Source organism: Eucyclogobius newberryi, unplaced genomic scaffold, assembly GCF_026437365.1.
Source record: "Eucyclogobius newberryi isolate DKJ021-1_F unplaced genomic scaffold, fEucNew1.0.hap1 SCAF_18, whole genome shotgun sequence".
In the NCBI taxonomy this organism is placed as follows: domain Eukaryota; kingdom Metazoa; phylum Chordata; class Actinopteri; order Gobiiformes; family Gobiidae; genus Eucyclogobius; species Eucyclogobius newberryi.
In genome coordinates this window covers 20,159,776-20,178,280 of record NW_027315812.1, presented here as the reverse complement: position 1 = coordinate 20,178,280, position 18,505 = coordinate 20,159,776, and the positions used below count along the sequence as shown (strand labels likewise).

Genomic DNA, 18,505 nt, shown 5'->3' with positions numbered 1-18,505 from the left:
AATATGAGTCATACCTTCAAGGGACAATAGAAACATTGTTTAACTGGAAAAGACATGTTGACAGAAATATGCACACAATTCACATCAAATTTGACAACAAAACGTTTCTAAATTTTGAAATTTTGAAATCATGTATGCAAATGGTCTTTATTACAATTATGCAGTTTTCAATAATCACTTGCTTTCTTCAATAATAACCTGATGGTGCACATGAAAATAATTGTAATAACTGTCCGTCAACTCCTTGGTATTTTTAGATTTCGTGGCCAAAATGTGTCTCAAAATAGTATTATACAGAATTTCTACGCAAACCGTCAAAGAAAGAGCATTACTTTCGTGTATTGTTGAAGCCTGTGGTTGAAGCAGGACATTCCATAGAAAGGCGCTGGTTTGGGTTTCACTGTTCTGCACGCGGATATTTTTTCTCTGTGAAAACTGCTGACCTTGTGTATTTCCTTGAGCAAAATGGATGGTTTTGTTTCAGGTTTGTATGACACAGAATTCTAATTGTTGAAATAAAATGTGTTTTTAGATGCATGGTGACATGGTTCATCCTGGCCCTCATCCGCTAAGGCAGCCACCCATAGGACCACCACCACACCACCCAATGCAGGGAGCTGTGCCCCCCAACCCTCACTCCATGCCACCGTCCCCCTCCAGGATCCCCTTTGGCCCGCGACAAAGCTCCCTCCCCAGCAGCGCCACTATGCCCAGGGACAGACTGTCTAATGCCAGCGCCCCGGTCCGCTCCATCTCGCCCTGTCCCAGTGCCATCCTGGAGAGGCGGGACGTGAAGCCAGATGAGGACATGCCCAATAAAAGCCACAGTCTATCCCGGGGCAATGAGGGAATATACGCAGACCCTTACATGCTAGCAAATGCCCATGGACCACACCCCAGTCCTGGTCTGGATGTTCCCGAACATGGTATGGGGGGATTCCACCGTGCTTCTATTCGCTCCACAGGCTCTTACAGTAGCTCCACCCCCACAGACACCATGGACCACCCCTCTCTGTACAGACAGAAGTCCAGAAACAGCCAGCTGCCTACTTTGGGCTCCAAGACGCCTCCCCCGTCCCCTCACCGCATGGCTGAAGTACGGATGATTGACATCCATGGACCTCCACATGGAATACTGCCACACGGGGTTCCGCCACACGGGATTCCACCACACGGGATTCCACCTCACGGGATTCCACCACACGGGATTCCGCCACACGGGGTTCCGTCACACGGGATTCCGGCACACGGGGTTCCGTCACACGGGTTACCGCCGCACGGGGTACCGCCGCACGGGGTACCGCCACACGGGGTACCACCACACGGGGTTCCACCTCATGGAGTTCCACCTCATGGAGTCCCACCTCATGGAGTTCCTCCTCATGGGGTCATCATAGAGAGGGGCTCACCTGTGCGACAGTCTTTTAGGAAGGATGATGGAACAGGCCCCAAGGCCCGGGCCAACATGGGGTCACCAGTGATCACAGAGGTCCCAGGTCACCCTCAGGGACCCCTCCCTGCGGGTAACGAGAAACAGACACGGTACGAATGGGTCCCAAGCCTATGTTTTAAAGGGAAAGGGAACAATAGTTTTAGTGAGTGTATTGCATGGGGCATGGACTAACTCTGCATCCTAGTGTCACCTTAACCTCCATCTCTAATAATCTAACTGATCTAAACTCCACTTCATTGTCCATGAACACTACCAGTTGAGGTCCACGGTCACATCATCCACAGTATGCCCACACTACATGACTGCACCAGTTTGCATTGTACTGTTTACTCAACACTCAGCGTATCTGACCACTGTTTTCACAGGCTCAACCCAAACAGCAGAGCTGAAGATTATTATTTTGACGATTAAGACGTTATGAGTGTAAAGCTGTAGACAGAACGACCACTGCTGAAACTCAATACTACGTGTAGGGCTGTTTGTCGACAGTATATTTCTGTTAGCCTGGCAGAAATCACAGCTCTACTGCAGGGTCTATTCAAACGGGTTAATCCAGTAGATCTGCAGTTGTTATGCTCGCTCTGACTTCTGAGTGAAAGCACATAATAAACACTGAGGAGGGTAAAAGGGCAAAAGGACTATTTCACTAGAAACGCCAATGAGTTTACCTAGATAATATTTACCAAGTTGAAATGGTATCTCAAATCAAGTTAGACCACCTGGAGGGTCTAAGCCAGAGTGGGCAATTATTATTTTTTCCCTGAGACTCTAATTCCTTTTAGAAATACCCTGAGAATCATGAAAAAGATTGAAGGTATTATACAAAACACTTTCAATGTTTTGCTTTCTAAAAATATCAGTGTTAATAAAGATCGAGGTTTGATGGACAGATTAGTAACACAGTCCTCAGATGGCCCGTTACTCAAAGCCAACATAAATCTACAGTTACCAACCCTGGGGCCACAAGAGACACAGCTGCCGTCTGCGTCTTTTATTCATAATATGGTATTTTTACATGTTAGATTCGTCTTCACTTGTAAGTCAAAGTCACAGTGTATTTACAATGGCATTAAACATTGAATTTACTCTAAGTTTTCAATCTCATTTATCAAATATCCCGATGACCCATAGGCCTCTGTGTTGAGTAGGTGTTTTGATGTTTCAACAGAGAGCGAATGAAGGCTATGGAGCAACAGATTGCCAGCTTGACTGGTCTTGTTCAGCATGCACTTTTAAAGGGCCCAGATACTAGTGGCACCACGGAGTCTATAAGGTAAGCAATTACAGTTCAGGACAGAATGGGGCTTCACCAGGATAAAAAGAGAAAAACATGACCTAACAGAGCAAACATCAAAGTATAGCCCTGATTATGAACATTTTAGTGTCATTTGGGTTGGGTTGACCTAACTGTGTGGGATCATTTGAAGAATCACTGTGAATGAATCGTCTGGTTGTGGTTCGGCCTGTTGCATTTTGTTGTATTAATGTTTCCTGGACCATCTAATATGTTTTGAAAGCAACATGTGTGCGTTCGGTGCTAGCGGATCACATTAACATCATCTTAACCTCTAGTTGTCTTTCTCCTCATACTTTGTTCACTACTAAAACTAAACCACAAACGAGGGTATTTTCAGTTTTGTTATCATTAATGTTCACAAGTGCTTTTCTTCTGACTGCAGCGAGAGACCACCAAATACATCCTCCCCTGCCCACAGCGCTCACAGCTCCGGTAAGTTTTACTGGTGTGCGTGCTTTTTGCAGGTCAATTTGGAGTTTTAGTACGGTAAATTCATGTGCAGACAAGCCCCTACTTTAATGTCAGTCAACAGTGTGCTATGAGCTCCAGTGCTGGGAGGGAAAACAGAGTTAGGCTTTCTGCTTAGCTGGTTCAGGTTTCATCCCAATCCTAGGTACATACTGTTTAATAGATGTTAGGAGACTAAAATCCAGCAACTCGAGCAACTCAAAACATTGAGCTATTACGGCTATCGAAGATGCCAAAAAGATTCTCTGATTTAATCTGCGCTTGTGGGAAGTCTGTTGGCAGATTTGTTTGAAAAAAGAACTCAAACTTTATGGGTGGTTTAGGAGAATGTGTATCACAAAGATTTAATCAAATGTTGGTTTAAGATGTGAGCCAAAGATAAAGCAAAGCAGTTAAGCAAAATTACTGTGCAAAAGATGAGTCGTTAGCATAAGGTAAGGTGTTTAAATTGTCCATTGCAAAAAGTACTCAAGAATCGATTATCCACTGCAAAGAAATTGGCCGTTTCTTGGTTTAAAATGGCTGTTTCTTGCCATTTTAAACCAACTTGGGCAATTGACAATAAGAGTAAGTTCTGCATGATTATTTAATTTGTACTAAAACACATTGGGATTCAAAAGTTATTTAATTTGATTAGTTTTGTCAGTTACAGTATTTAAAGCATGAAACACTGTAATAAGTAAATTAATCTTAGTTCGCCAACTGAATGTTCCCACACCTCACTGGACTGTATTTTCAGCTCCGAAACCTTTCAAAACAGCAGAGTTGTTATTGCATGTTAATACACTGCTTTCCCCAAGCCCAAAACAGAAGCTGTACTTCAAGTTGAGGCAGCTGTCACACTTTGGACTGGAGTGAATGGGCCAGTGGAAAACTAAAGTCTCCTGTGTAGAAAATAGCAAAGGGCGAGGGAGCTTTGTTTTTCACTTCAAACAGGCACGTCGTATTGTGAGAAATGGGCTGGGTCGCTTAATAGACTCATACGTCCACATTATAGCTATAAATGTGACCATGAAGAAAGCGCCAAATATTACAACTGTTCTCAACTCTCTAAGGTTTAAGGCAGACCAGTGTTTAGAACATTATGAAACAAATTATGGCTGCAGTATTAAATTGAATTGGATTGTTAAATTAGATCATAGTTTGCATATTTTGATTATAATCATTATAGTTATTTGAACTGTACAGACTTCAAAACATATGACAAAAGACGTTTTATAACAAAAACAGCGGCAATATAGATTTAAAAAAAAACATATTTCAACCTTTATTAGGGTGAAAAATCAAAATGTGCAATAGAAATAATCGTTTAACTATACTAACTATACTATGCTAACTAAGGTATAATAATTGTTGGTTGCGGCTCTAAAACAAATATTGAACCTGACAGTTGTGTAACTTGCTAGGAGAAAAATGGGATTGATAGAAAGGACTTGTAAGATCATCTCAGCAGTAATTAGTAGACCAGAGGAGTCTACTAATTACCAGGAGGAGAAGAATTATTAGTGCTGCAAAATTATAATAATGTTATATGTATTCAGAGGTGCTGTTTATTCTCATTGCATAACAGTTTTAATAGTATGAACACAGTAGTAGCAATGTTTCGTTAGTATAAATAGTAGTATTGTCCAAACATTAACTACTGTAACTACTGTATATAATGAAGTTTTTTAACGATTTTTTATTATACTGTGTATTTGTAATTAACCAAGCTTGAACATGTCTGCACACAGGTGGCTCTCCAGTGTTGGCCCCTAAGACACCCACGGCCCCTACGGAAAAGGCCCCAATAAAAGTCAGCCTCCTGCAGTTCAGGAAGAATGTCTCTGACCTTAGGATGCAACTCCACCAAATGAGACAGCTCCAGGCAAGGCTTTTTTATCTTCTCCAGTCCTCACCACTTTGCATTATCCAATACAAGATAATATGATTATACTTTATTATAATACTAAGCTGGCAGTTTCATTGCTCACCCTGCTCTGTTTATGCCTTCATGTCTTTAGCTCCAGAACCAAGAAGCGTTACGGCTGCAGCTGAAAAAGGCCGAACAGGAGATCAGCGTAAAACTAGCCGAGGCCATGCAGCGAGCGGACGACCCCGTGCAGAAGCAAAGAACTATTGTGGAAGAAGATCGCCACAAGTATCTAACGCTAGAGGAGCGCGTTCTCACACAACTCAGGTGAATTCAGGTCACTGCATTCTGTGTGTAATGTAAGCTGGATTTTTAGTACTCAAACACACAAACACAGAGGCAATACACACCCTAAAGTTCCTGACAGAGTGCTTCCTTATTTAGAACATGTCCCAAAGGCATTACCTGGCCTCTTCATTCAAACTTTAACAATCCATCAAACTCTAAATGACAGCCAACAAGTTTACTCTGACAAGCCTCCGACAACCACTTAAAATAATATACTTTTAATTATTGATTGACCGGCGCTCTCTGGCCAACTTGAAGCAGTTATTGAATCCTTTTTATTTCGATTTTTTAAGGGCAAGGTCAAAAAGTGTTGTCCTACTATTGTGTTCCAATAAACCACAATGGTTGAAGCTTAGAGGGGCTGGGAATGAGCAGGCCCAGAAGTCAGTGGATTAAACTCGCATTTAATGTTAGTATCCAGCCAGTTTGGGGTCAGCAAATACATCTGCTGCCATTTTAAATAGGGTTTGGTAATGGGTTTAGGGGCAGTGAGGAAAACTGTGAAAGGTGTAAAAGGCGCAGCTGAATAGGAGCCTAAACATAACATAAGATACATTTTTGGTGGTCATGTTCCAATCTTATTATTATAATATATCTAATAACATAATGTTCAATAAAATACCATATATAGTTGAGATATTTCGGTTTTGTCTATGGCTTTAAAAAAAGGGTAGTAAAATTTCCTTCTCAGCTTGAAGTCTCCATCATAATTTCCAATACCAACAGTGCTTGATATAACAGGGCATTTAACATGCTGTTTTGTTCTTGTCTTCTCTGGGGGAGGCACTATGATTTGTACAGCCTCTAGTGCCATGATACAGTCAGCACAATAGAGCCACGCTCAGGACATACTTGAAAGAAAATGAAGTTTGTACATAAATGTTATTACATACTATTGCATAAATACAGCTCTTTCTTCATTTGGTACAAACTAGGAAATTGTGAGAGTTTAGTTACTGTTCACACTTTTCTATATGGTGGTTCTCTGCCCCCTACTGTTTAAAGTTGGTAACTACAATTATGATGTGTCTTAAGTGGTATATACAGTTGAGCAAAGTAACTGATACATTTTACTATTTTAAAGAGTACACCGACTAGTTTTACTTAGCATGCTCTTGAAGAAATAATAATCCACAATAGAAATGTAAAAATTCAAAAAACTATAGAGTCTCCTTAATTAACTTTAGAAATCGTTATCACTTTGTGTGCAGTGAGCTGGAGCAGTACGTGGGCTCATTGCAGATGGACAACAGCGGGACCCAGCGAACAGTGACCCTGAAAGATGTGGAGGAGGGAGCCGTCACTCTGAGGAAAGTGGGCGAGTCGCTGGCTGGCCTCAAAGGTCAGGTCTTGTAGTAATTTCTAGTGATAGGAAAAATGTAAACTAATAAATTCACATTATTATCTAAACACCACTTGTGCTTTTACCCCAGGGGAGTTCCCAGCTCTGCAGACCAGGATGCGAGCTGTGCTACGAGTGGAAGTGGATGCTGTGAAGTTTCTGAAGGAAGAGCCTCATAAACTAGACAGCATGCTGAAGAGGGTCAAGATGCTCACAGATATACTCAGCGGACTCAGGAAGTAAGCAAAGTAAAAAGGCACCAAAATAAATGAAAATCTGCAGAGAGAGGAAAAGAGGGAGCTAAAGGTTGGAAAACAAAAAGCAATTCTTCGAGCCACTCACAAGATCGGTTTTGTGGGAGATTGTGCGCCCTGATTACTCTGGAAGGCCGACTTCATCCCATCAAAGAGGTCATTTTGTGTGGACAGAGGAGTGTGACGTCCGACTTGATTTACTTCCATTGCCGTCAGTGAAGCGATAAGTGAATTAATTCGGTGAACACTGCAGCTCCTCATTTCCATTTTAATATGTCACAGATACAAAAGTCACTTGTGACTTCTCTCTCATTCTGACTTCAAACAGGCTATGTTATCGAACCATGAAAATCATATTATAGAGCCAATTGAATATATTAATATAGTTATAGTAGATTTCTTTGACCCTATTAGATAGTGGTAGGCATAGAGTTATAGTTGTAGTTTTAACAATTTTGTTATCACTTTGTTATTTATATTGAATGGTGAATGACAATAACTAAGTCAGTTAATATTTTGGTTGTTAATTATTACAGTGATGTAGTTTTAGTCGAGTACTTGGACCCTAGTAGTGGAAGGTGTATTTGTAATGGGTGTGGTATTACTAGTAGCAGTAGTAACAGTACTAGTTTTTGTTACAAAATGCTCTTATTGTTATAACTAGTGAATTGAAATAGCTTTAGATATAAGCTGGTGTATGATTTATGCAAGCTTGGATGTGTTAATATAGTTTTAGTGCTTTTGACTCTACTTGTGGAATTAGTATTTTTAATAGTGAGTTGTATTATCAGTAGTAGTATTAACAGTGCCACTTTTATTTACAAAAATGCAATTACTGTTAGCTAGTGAATGACATTATGTTTCTGAATGTAAGTTTAACCACTTTTCTCATCTATGGTCATCAGTTGCTGAATATTTGAAGTGACAATTGCTTTACTACAATAGTAACTATAGTAAATCGATGTCTTTGTCCTCTCTACAGAAGTGCTTCTGAAATCCCCCAGAAGACGCCTGTTGCTGCTAACAATCCAGCAGACAGTAGCCCTCTTCCAGCTGAGACTATGACTCACTCCCTCCCTGTATCAGCCCCCACCAGCTCCACGCCCGCCCCGTCCGAGCCCCAAAACCCGACCATTAGATCCGAACTCATGCCCTCCTCCCCGGTTGTAATCCACAAAGTGCAGAGCTCCATGGTCCTCGTGCAGCAGTCCCAACAGTCGGGAGCACTGGCCACTCAGCCTGGCCCACCTCTCACGCCTAGCCCCACAAACTCCCCCAGTCCCACCCAAAGCAAGCTTCAAGGCCGGGAGTCACCCAAGGGCATCTCCGTTGACCCACCTGCCCACAAGAAAACCAACGGGAATCCAGCAAGTAACGGCAACAGCACTTTTCACAAGGGCATGATCATAGAGGAGCTGCAGAAAAACCCGGAAAAAAATAGAGCAATGTCAATAAAGGTATTATTTGTCTTTCAATATCAATATACTGTAATTACATACGCACAGCTACAATGTCTATTTGTCTCACAGGCTGCAGAGAAGGAATGGGAGGAGAGGAGGCAGAACATGGGCCTCTATGATGGAAAAGAGTTTGAGAAGATACTTCAGGAGGCTGAGGCAAATATGATGAAAGGAATTCCTAATCTTGAAGTGGAAGAGAAGGCTGCCCTCATGGAACAACCTATCACTCCTGAGACTGTGGAATCCCCAACAGGTACAAACAAAAAAAGCTATTTCCAGTGTTCAAAAAAGTGTCATATAAAACAGGTGTATATTTAGGCTTGATATATGTAACTCTTCTGCTGGAGGGTGCGCCGTCTGCTTGTCTCCATGGAGATGCTATTGCTTGGCCAAGAATGTTCTATAATATGGCATTGTTTACTTGGCAGGACTAGAAAAAGCATGCATTATTGCTCAGATCTGACCTATAACTTGGCCTTGTGCTTGTCTCCACGGTGATAAAAATGTTTAAAGGAGCTGTACCTGATTTTTTTTTTTCATGTAACAAAGTAAAATCAGCTTTGTCCCTTTTTTGCCCCTGTTCAGATACGTCTATGGTAAAAGCAGCTCACAGGGTAAAAAAAACTCAGCGAAACAGGAAGTGCACTGTTAGCATGCTTGTTGTTGTCAAATTGTAAAAACATTGAGCAGTGGATTACATTTCATGTAGAGTGCTACAATAAGCCAAAAATGTGGATTCAATTAAATTAATTTAGTATAGTTATTACATTTGCAGTTTATAATGTCTGAGAGGGAATTTTTGCTTTTGTTGATGTTAGCTCCGTATTGACGTTAGCAATATTAGCATCACAGAGCATTTAAAACTCAAACGCTTATCAGATGTTAAACTTTATCAAAACTCAGGGCTCAGCCATGTTGGACTCGGATAAACTCAGGGTTCTGAAATGTTGCCCAAGTTTCCAAGAAGGGATTTCGAGGTTTGAGGGTGTTCCAGCGTGAATTTACAAGCCGTGGCTCAAAAAATCTGACTTTCGAGGACAACTTGAACGCAGCATTAGCTTAACTGTGACGGCAAAACTCGCTCTTGTTCAAGCGCACAACAGTGAACATTTAGGATCATCAAAATGCATTGAATACGTGCGCGATTCATGTGGATTGCTGCAAAGAGTTTAAAATGAACTAGTTCTGTTTTTCATGTTTTTAAGAATCAGGCACAGTATCTTTAATACCAATCCAAGCAAAGCCATTACATCTCCTTGGAGACCAGCAAATGACAGACGCTCCACAATGCAAATACTTTCAACTAAGTCTTTGGTGTTTTTGCAGAAGAGTTGAAACCTGAAAGCAACACGGAAAAATCTGTCAAAAAAGCACCGGAAAAACTTCCCAAGCCTTCCAAGCCGACTCTGGAAAGATCGCCCAGGGTGAACAGCGACCAGCCTCTTGTAACGAGACAATCATCCAAAGACAACGGCACCAAGACAGGATCTGAGAAGGCCAACAAGTCTCCTCCACCTCCCCCTCCAAGGAAAACCTTCTCCAGTCCCACCTCAGGCATGACCACCACCCGGTCCGGAGAGGTGGTCTTCACACGCAAGGAGTCCACATCAACTCCGGTTTGTCACTATAGCTTCTTGATTTTTCAAGAATGTGATCAAATTAATAAAAACCTCTTTTTCTTGCTTGTAAATTAGGAAGTTGAAGAGGAGCATCCACCTCCATCTCCCCAACCCAGGTCACCCAAAGTTCCTCCGGAGACCAAACCCAAGCCAAGCACACCTCCCATTGCGACTCGCCCTGCCACTCCCCCGGCCCCGAAAGAGGAGGACGAGGGGGAGAAGATCATGGCAGAGCTCCAGGTCAGATTCACCACGCACGATTCACGCCACGCAAACACACGGTCACGATGTCACGGGCCGTCTTTTTCTGTATTTGGGTGTGTTCGGTGTCTGTCCTTTTTTCTCTCGTCATGTTTGATTTTGTGGTGGGCTGTCAAATTCCTCCTCCTTCGGGGTTTGACATCAAATCCATTTCCCCCCCTTTTCTACACTTGTTTTTAGGTTTTCCAGAAGTGCTCAAACAAAGAAGTAGAGGTGAAAAGTTTGATTGAGCCCACACCTCGCATTGAGCCACAAATCAGAGAGCTAAGAGCGGGGACGATTTTGCCCCTAAAAGACAAAAAGGTAAACTCTGCGCCAATGCACCGCAGCCCAGCTAACTGCCTGCCTCTCCCAACTGTCTGACACTGCCGACGGCTTAAAACTTCTACAACATCTGCACCCTTTACTTTCACTCCAGAGAACTATAACTGCTGCCTTCACAAGTTCCTTATCCTCGCTGCCACGTTTTCCTCCCTCACTTTGATCCCTTTTGGATTATACCGAAACTTCAAACTTTCTGGACTATGTCTGCAGAAAAAAAATGTTTGATTACTCCCAACTGCTGTGTGCAAGTATATTTTATGTCTTGTCATTGAAATAGCACATTTTTCTTATAATAAATAAATGAGTAAAAAGCAGTGCCCTCTGTCTTTCTTTGAGGACCTACCAAACACAGGTTATTTTTGCAGACTTGGTTCACTAGAGGTCAGTCTGGCCTGTTTCGCATGCCTCTGTCCTTCACCTGATCTGATTCAAGACTTTGCTATTCCTCCGCTGTTTACCCTCAGTTTGCCTTTTCCGCTTTACAAGTATGTCTGCCACCGTTAATGTCTCAAATTCCCAACCACAGCTGTTTTCTTTCATCAGATTGTATTTGTTGTGTGTCCTGAACTTGCCTAATCTTAATTGGATGACGCAGAAGTAAATAAGTCACTCTAAATGCAGATGTGTATCTAAGGTTGTAAAAGCTGCTGCTTCTACTCCAAGGTGCACTGTGTAACTTCTCTGGTGGAGGGTTTACTACCTGCTTATCTCTTAATGTTCTACAATACGGCGCTAAACACATACATTTAAGATAATAAGTACAATTACACATGTTTTATTGCTCAAAAACACCTTGGAAAACATACATTCTTACTAAGAGTTAGGTTATGATCTGTACCTAGACTTGAGACGGCAGGTGAAAGTTACATAGTGCTTTATTTTTTAAGTACAAAAACCAAATAAACAACATCAATTCAGTATTTTATTTTTTTAAATATGTTAAAAAAGATTGAACACTGAAATATATTCTAAGCCTTTGCATAATTAGTAAGGCTACTGCTCGGGTCATCCGTAATTTCCACACAGACACACAGTTAAATGGTAATATAATTTCCTACCAGAACACAGAGCCCAAACGGGAGGAGAAAGATCCAGAAACGGATGAAAATGGGAATACTACACTTCGACAAAGCCAAGGGGTGTGTATAAAAATGACTTTTATGGAAAATGCCGTCGTAATTTTTTCTTTATACAAAAGTATCTTAATTCATTGGCTCTCCTTACAGGTTATTTACTACGTCACTGGACAGATTCCCAAAGAAAATCCACTGCCCACACCTGGACAAGAGGACGCCCCTGAACCTGTCCCGCCTCCATCACAGGTCTCAAATGTCAATGTTAATCCTTCAGAGCAACAGCAGCAGCAACAACAACAACAACAACAACAACAACAACAACAACAACAACAGCAACAACAGCAGCATCAGCAGCAGCAACAACAGCAGCAGCAGCAGCAGCAAACAAAGCAACCCAAGTCACCTACATCACCTCCACCGATTTCTCCAAAACCCGTCGGACTGAACGGATTCAAGCTTCCTCGGAAACACATGAGACGTTCCGAGTCTTTGAAGACAAGTACGGAAATGGAGAAGGGAAATTTGCGCAACAAAATAAACAATGAAAAGAAAAAGGAAAAATTTGTGCAAGAACATAAGCCTGTCATAAGCGAGTCTCTGACAGTCGTGAAGAGCAATAAAGAGATAACGGCAAAGGTTGTTCATGTAGACAGGGCGCCCCCTAAAGGTAAAACTGTGGAGGCAAACGAAGAGGCAAGTCTTAGCCCGGATTTGCCAGGGGAAGAAGCCCCTCCACCACCTGACAACATCGCCTTTAAGATCACTAACTCAAGAGTTCAGGCCTTATCCAATGGGGAATATCAGGAATTGGTGAATGTAAAAAACTTACAAACTGTAACTGTAGGTAACGCAAGCAGCAAACCCAGCTCGCCCGTGGATTCACCGGATCACAGTTTCAACAAGAAACCGGTCATTATAATATTCGATGAGCCTATGGACATCCGGTCAGCTTATAAAAGACTGTCCACCGTCTTCGAGTGTGATGAGGAGTTGGAGAGGATGCTTTCAGAGGAGACGATTGACGAGGAGTGCGAGGAGTCGGACAGTGAAAGGAGTGGCGGGCAGCAGGCAACAGCTGGGGACGCGGTTGACGGCAAAAAGTCCAAATCTGGCACGGATCACAGCCCGTCTTCCTCGTCTTCATCCTCCATCAACGAAATATCAGACAGCACGGGGAATGGGGACGGCAAGGACGGCAAGAAGAAATTCAAGTTCAAGTTCCCCAAGAAGCAACTGGCAGCTTTGACTCAGGCGATCCGCACGGGGACAAAGTCCGGGAAGAAGACGTTACAGGTGGTTGTGTATGAAGATGAGGAGGAATCGGATGGTACGGTCAAACAGCACAAGGAGGCCAAGCGCTTTGAGATTTCGCGTTCCAAATCGTTAGCGGGGAGGCCGTCGGACGTGCCGCCGCCGCTCAAGAAGCAAAACTCTGATTCGCAGTGCCGCACGGACGAGATCCGCAAGAACACGTACAAGACACTGGACAGTCTGGAGCAGACCATCAAGCAGCTGGAGACGACCATTAGTGAGATGGGTCCCCTTTCGCCCGACGATACTGTTAACGCTGAGGAGGTTCATGGTAACAGCAAGAAATCTGATGCAAGTTTGAAAAGATCTACTTCACTTCCTTCCTCTAGAGGCTCTGGCCCAAAGGCACCTCTGAAAAGCGCACTGAAGAAACCCAAAATCCTTCCCCGCCCTGTAGTCGCCCCAACTACCACCACCGCCAGTACTACAACTACTACTACTGCATCATCTGACCCCAATGCTCCCAGTGCCCCCTGCTCCATACAACAGGTCTCAATCTAGCTCTTATCACCTCCGGGAAGCCTTTGGGTTCTTCTTTTGTTTTTGTTTTTTCCTTCAAATCTACCTTCACTTTAACCACTAAACAATGACAGTTATTTTCACTCCATTGGTGCTGGGAAGTGTTGAAAAAAGCCCCCGTGGCTCTCTCTGTCTCTCCCACGTTGTGAAATCATGGGGACATCATGATTGGGTGGCATTTTTAATACAATATTTCTGACTTCCATCTGTGTATTTCCTTGAAGTCATTGCTTAAAACGGTGTGTCAGTCTCCTCATCAAAGATACACTCACGATGGATCTTTGTTGACCTCTTTGCATGTTTAAATGTATAATGTCTAAAGGGGTGCATGCTCTATGACTGTTTCACAATATTGAGGTGTTCATGTACAACTTCTCCTTACCAGAAATTTTCACACTTCCTGAATGGTGTGTGTTTTTTCCCCCCTTTCTTTTATTTCATATCTCTCTTTGTTTTTCCGTTTGGATCCCCTTGCAGAATGCCAGTGTCGCTTCCCCAACTAGTCGGATGCCCGTCCCTTTGTCCGCGAAGTCCAGGCAGTCGTCCACAGAAAAAGCAGGAAAACAGCAAAAACTGCAGGACGCTCAGAGGCAGTTCCGACAGGTAGTTTTACTTTAGGGCCTGCAAAATATATATAAGGCATCAGAACTTGAGGCATGTACCATAATGGAGAAAAGACTACCAAAGCTTGAGCTATGATGTGTTTAAAAAAAAAAAAAAGAAAATAAATCTTACAAACGCCAAGGCTGGCAACTGTGGATCTGTTAACGTTTCTCTCAAGAAGGCATGTTTTTGACTCTTGACTGTTATTACCCCCCAATAACATCACTGTACTGTATGCTTCTGCATGTCCACACTGCTCATGGTTTTGGCTGTGTTGGTGACTTAAAAGAAAAAAAAAAACTGGATAAATGGCAACAGGAAATGGACTCTTAACCATGTCGTCATCCAAGTTGTCATCCCATCCTCCAGTTTCCATCACAGCTGAGTTCCTAAACAGTGTTGCCACATTCCCACTCCCAAGATGCTTCTGTCAAAAAACAAACAAACGACAAGCTAAAATGACTTTTATTCCACCTTCTCGCACAACTGCACAGCTTCTTAACTCATGGTGATGTACATATTTCCTCCCCTTTAAAAGACTCCTCCCACTCTTTGCACCGTCACACTGGAATGACAGCTCTCTCTCTGTCGCTCTCACCCTTTCTAACCCCATAACACCTCCGCCCTAAAATACACCGCCTTCCTATGCAACGTCACGATTTTAACCCACAATTGTCTGCCTTTTTTTTTTTCTTCTCTCAAACAAACTTTAACAGCTTTTAGTCATTAGTCAGAGTGATGTCAATGTTTAGTCTTGTATGTCAATAACTTGTAGTTCTTTTTTGTTTAACATCGTCTTGCATTTTGTACCATTTGATTTGACAACCAGTATCTGTTTTGGCATCTGTTTGCAGGCTAACGGAAGTGCTAAAAGAGTGGGAGGGGATCATAAAACCACTTCCCAGTCTGTACCCGTGTCTAAAATCCCCGCTTTTTATCCTAGCTCTACTAAATGCGGCTCCCAGCCTGCGCCGGACCATGCCACTAACAACATTAACTCGTTTTCCTCCTCCTCTTCCTCCTCTGTAACCATAACCAAGTCCTCCATGTTGCCTGCCCGCTCCGGCTCGCTCCCCCTCCCCACCTCGCACATCCCCTCTCTGTCTAACGGATCCCTCAAACTGCCCTCCTCGCAGCACACAGGTAAAGCTCTCTCGTTCTCCACGCAGAATGGGCGAGTGCACCCCTCTTCCTCCTCCTCCTCCTCCTCCTCTTCCTCACCCGCCTCCACCCCCTCCCCTCTTTCGCCCACCCCTCTGGGCCCGGGCGGTAAGAGCATCCGCACCATACACACACCGAGCTTCAACAGCTTCAGGGCCCACAACGGCAGCAGCAGCAGCAGCAGCAGTGGGAAGTCCTGCATCCCAACCGCGGCTAAGGACACTGCCTAGACCACAGCACCCATGTTTCATATATTTTGGGTTTATTTTTGTTGATGCACTTCCTGTATTATGACACTTTTCACTTTTTCATCCGCCGCTTGCAAGATATTTTGGTAATAGAATCTTTTAGCCACTATAAAAGGATGTTAAAAATCTATTTTTCTTGATGTAGCTAAATGACTAGGAACTTGATGTACAATCATGTGTAAAATGAGTTTTATTTTTCAAAACAGAGGCTAGATAATCATAGTTTATTTAATCTTATATTTCTAATTTTGCTTTAAAACAACCCTTGTAAATGCCTTTTTTATGAATGTATACACGCAAATAGTATACAGTCTTATTAATCTTTTTTTGTGTAGTATTTTTCATCTTTGTCACCCATTGGAACTGCCAACTTCTAAACATATAGTACTGGTTTAATGAGTAGTACAAGTTTTCATTTGTGTGCCTATTGCCAAAACATGTACAATTACTCTCCAGTCATGAGATTTGGGAGAATTTAAAGCTCTCAAAAGTGTACCAGAGCATACACGCTGCCGGTCGAAGTGAAAGTGTTGTCAATGTAAACTGTACTAAACAAAGTGAAACATATATCAGCTCTGCCATTTGTACATAGATGCTTGTACTAAAAGATGAGTAGTTTTGTTAACATACCAAAGTTTATTTGTATGCATGCCTTTCAAATACTTTTAGGAGAGTGGTGTAAAAGAATAATGATGTTTGCACAAATAGATTTTGTAAATATTTGGTCTTTTTTGTAAAGCTTTAAGAATCATACCTTAAAAGAAACATGGTTAAGACAAAACCGGAGTAGCAAAAATAAAGACATGTGCATGCAACAGGCTTCTGTTTTCATTTTGAGTATAAGATAAAGAAATGGACCTCAGATGACACTAAGTTTAGTTTATTTTGTTTGTCAGAGAACGTGTACAAATTAATTAATCTTGCAAAAGAAATAAGTAATCTTTACAGATTTAGCTACTGCTGATCTGCTGACCCCGGGTCGGGGGAGTTACACATTAGTACTTCTAAAAAAAAAATATAACAATAATATTAACAATAATAATTAGTACAACAACTGTTACTGTGAAAGCAAGTAACTAAGCTCGGCCACATTACTTAGGGATTACCTTTTTGTAATATTGTAAAATAAATATGGGTTATTGTGTGTTTTACATTAAACAGAGGTAAACAACAAACTACTTTTTAAACAGGCTCAAATGACATATCATCAATAATAGAAATAGAGAACATCATTACAATGTTACAAGCTGCTTATGTCTGACTGGGACATGACCTGCCACCAGAAGTCATATCTGTGGGTTTTCTACTTTCCTTGTTTCGGTTCCTGTCTCTTCCTAAACATTGTTGTTGGTGTAACACCCAACACTAGTCCCTGTGCAGGTGGACACAGCAATACAAATACACAATTTAAACATTCTAGGTTAAAACTAAATTTTAAAAAAGATGTAGATTTTGTGTTTTCAAGCAAGATCATATATTCTCCCCAGTGACGTTTGAAGCCTAAATTTCATGATCAAATACCTCTGATTTTAGAAAAGTAATTAATGAAAAGTAACCATGAAAAGAAAGAGTAACTGTAGTAGAATACAGTTACTCACAATCAGTATTCTGAATATGTATGTTGTATGTGTTCTGTTACTTCCCAACAATGCTTACTCATACTCATACATGATTTACACATTTCGTCACTGACCTGCCATACACTTATAGAATCACATAGACAATAGGGAAATGTGTGTTGATCTTCTCTCTCAGTCGACTGTCTTGACACACACCAGCCATGAACATCTCCGAGCAGCAGAGGGAGCCGGGCTGGCATTTCAGAGGCTCTCACAGAGAGAACATCGCCTTGGCCACGTTCTACATCCTTATCTTAATGTTTGCTGTTCCTGGAAATGCATTGGCACTGTGGGCGTTCTACAACCAGAAGAGGACCTCTCCATCAAAGGTGTTTCTGTGTCACCTGGCAGTAGCAGTAGCAGATATCTCTTACATTCTCCTTCTCCCCATGCGTGTAGTGCATCACATCAACAACAGTCTGGACTTTGGGGCAGGTGCTCTGTAAACTGTACCTCAACATGTACTGCAGCCTCTACCTGATGAGACTGTTCAGCCAGGATAGATTTCTGTCTGTGGTCTTACCAGTCAAATCAAAGGTTGAGGAAAGGCCAAGTATCCAAAGATTATTGTCGGTACACTTTGGTTTTTAGGGACTGTAGCAACTTGTCCAATGCTTTTCTCACAAAAAGACATCCCTCATAACAAGACTCACTATTGCATCAAACACACCCACGTCTCTTGTTTCAACTGTTGTGGCATTTCTTATTCCTCTAACGTGTATAGTTCTCTCATACTACTGAGAATAAGAGGCCAAAAACAACAAAACAATTCGAGACCTGTAAAGTTATCATTATCATCAAATTATCATCCTTATTATTATGAACTCATTGCATTCATGCCCTACCACGTGAGCCGCGTCATTCACAGTCTCGGGGCAGTGCCACTCAGGAGGCACTGGGCAGAGTCAACTGGGTCACCTCTGCTCTGACCGGTGTGAGCGGGATGCTGAACCCAGTCATGTACTTCTTCCTCAGCACTGCCTTCAGGAGTAAAGTGTGCCAGATTTTGAAGCCTAGGAAAACATAGGGCATACAAAATAGCACAATGTATTTCAGTGCAGGAAAAACAAAACCTTGCTCTTGCTGTATTATAATTTGCTTTCCTACATCTTCCCCCCATATTTCTTTTTGGCATAACACTAAGAGTCATTACATAATTAAATGCACATTGTCCAGAGATGCTGTTGTGTGATCATCATCCAACCAAAGGTGTTATTTTATCCCACCCAATGTATTAGGCCTTTATTAAAGTTGCCTAATGTAACTTTTCTGGTGGAGGGTCTGCTGACT

At 42.2% G+C, this 18,505-nt stretch overlaps 1 protein-coding gene and 1 pseudogene across 9 annotated transcripts in view; both read left to right on the top strand.

Annotated features, from left to right (window-relative positions):
- LOC140364662 (sickle tail protein) overlaps positions 1–16,411 on the top strand; it is a 115,540-nt gene extending 99,129 nt beyond the window's left edge. For 5 of the 9 annotated variants that reach the window (XM_072450922.1, XM_072450923.1, XM_072450926.1 and 2 more), the window contains 16 exons: positions 533–1,542; positions 2,622–2,726; positions 3,133–3,182; positions 4,952–5,085; positions 5,222–5,397; positions 6,630–6,760; positions 6,852–6,999; positions 7,997–8,471; positions 8,544–8,727; positions 9,801–10,090; positions 10,169–10,333; positions 10,535–10,657; positions 11,740–11,817; positions 11,905–13,554; positions 14,062–14,187; positions 15,042–16,411. In XM_072450922.1, coding sequence (XP_072307023.1) covers positions 533–1,542; positions 2,622–2,726; positions 3,133–3,182; positions 4,952–5,085; positions 5,222–5,397; positions 6,630–6,760; positions 6,852–6,999; positions 7,997–8,471; positions 8,544–8,727; positions 9,801–10,090; positions 10,169–10,333; positions 10,535–10,657; positions 11,740–11,817; positions 11,905–13,554; positions 14,062–14,187; positions 15,042–15,578 — 5,382 coding nt within the window. In that variant the 3' untranslated portion in view covers positions 15,579–16,411. The remainder of the gene's footprint in view (positions 1–532; positions 1,543–2,621; positions 2,727–3,132; positions 3,183–4,951; positions 5,086–5,221; positions 5,398–6,629; positions 6,761–6,851; positions 7,000–7,996; positions 8,472–8,543; positions 8,728–9,800; positions 10,091–10,168; positions 10,334–10,534; positions 10,658–11,739; positions 11,818–11,904; positions 13,555–14,061; positions 14,188–15,041) is intronic. The other 4 variants (XM_072450927.1, XM_072450930.1, XM_072450924.1 and 1 more) reach the window with 4 other exon arrangements.
- A 965-nt stretch (positions 16,412–17,376) lies between these two features.
- Positions 17,377–18,242, top strand: LOC140364335 (uracil nucleotide/cysteinyl leukotriene receptor-like; annotated as a pseudogene).
- The last annotated feature ends 263 nt before the right edge of the window (positions 18,243–18,505 follow it).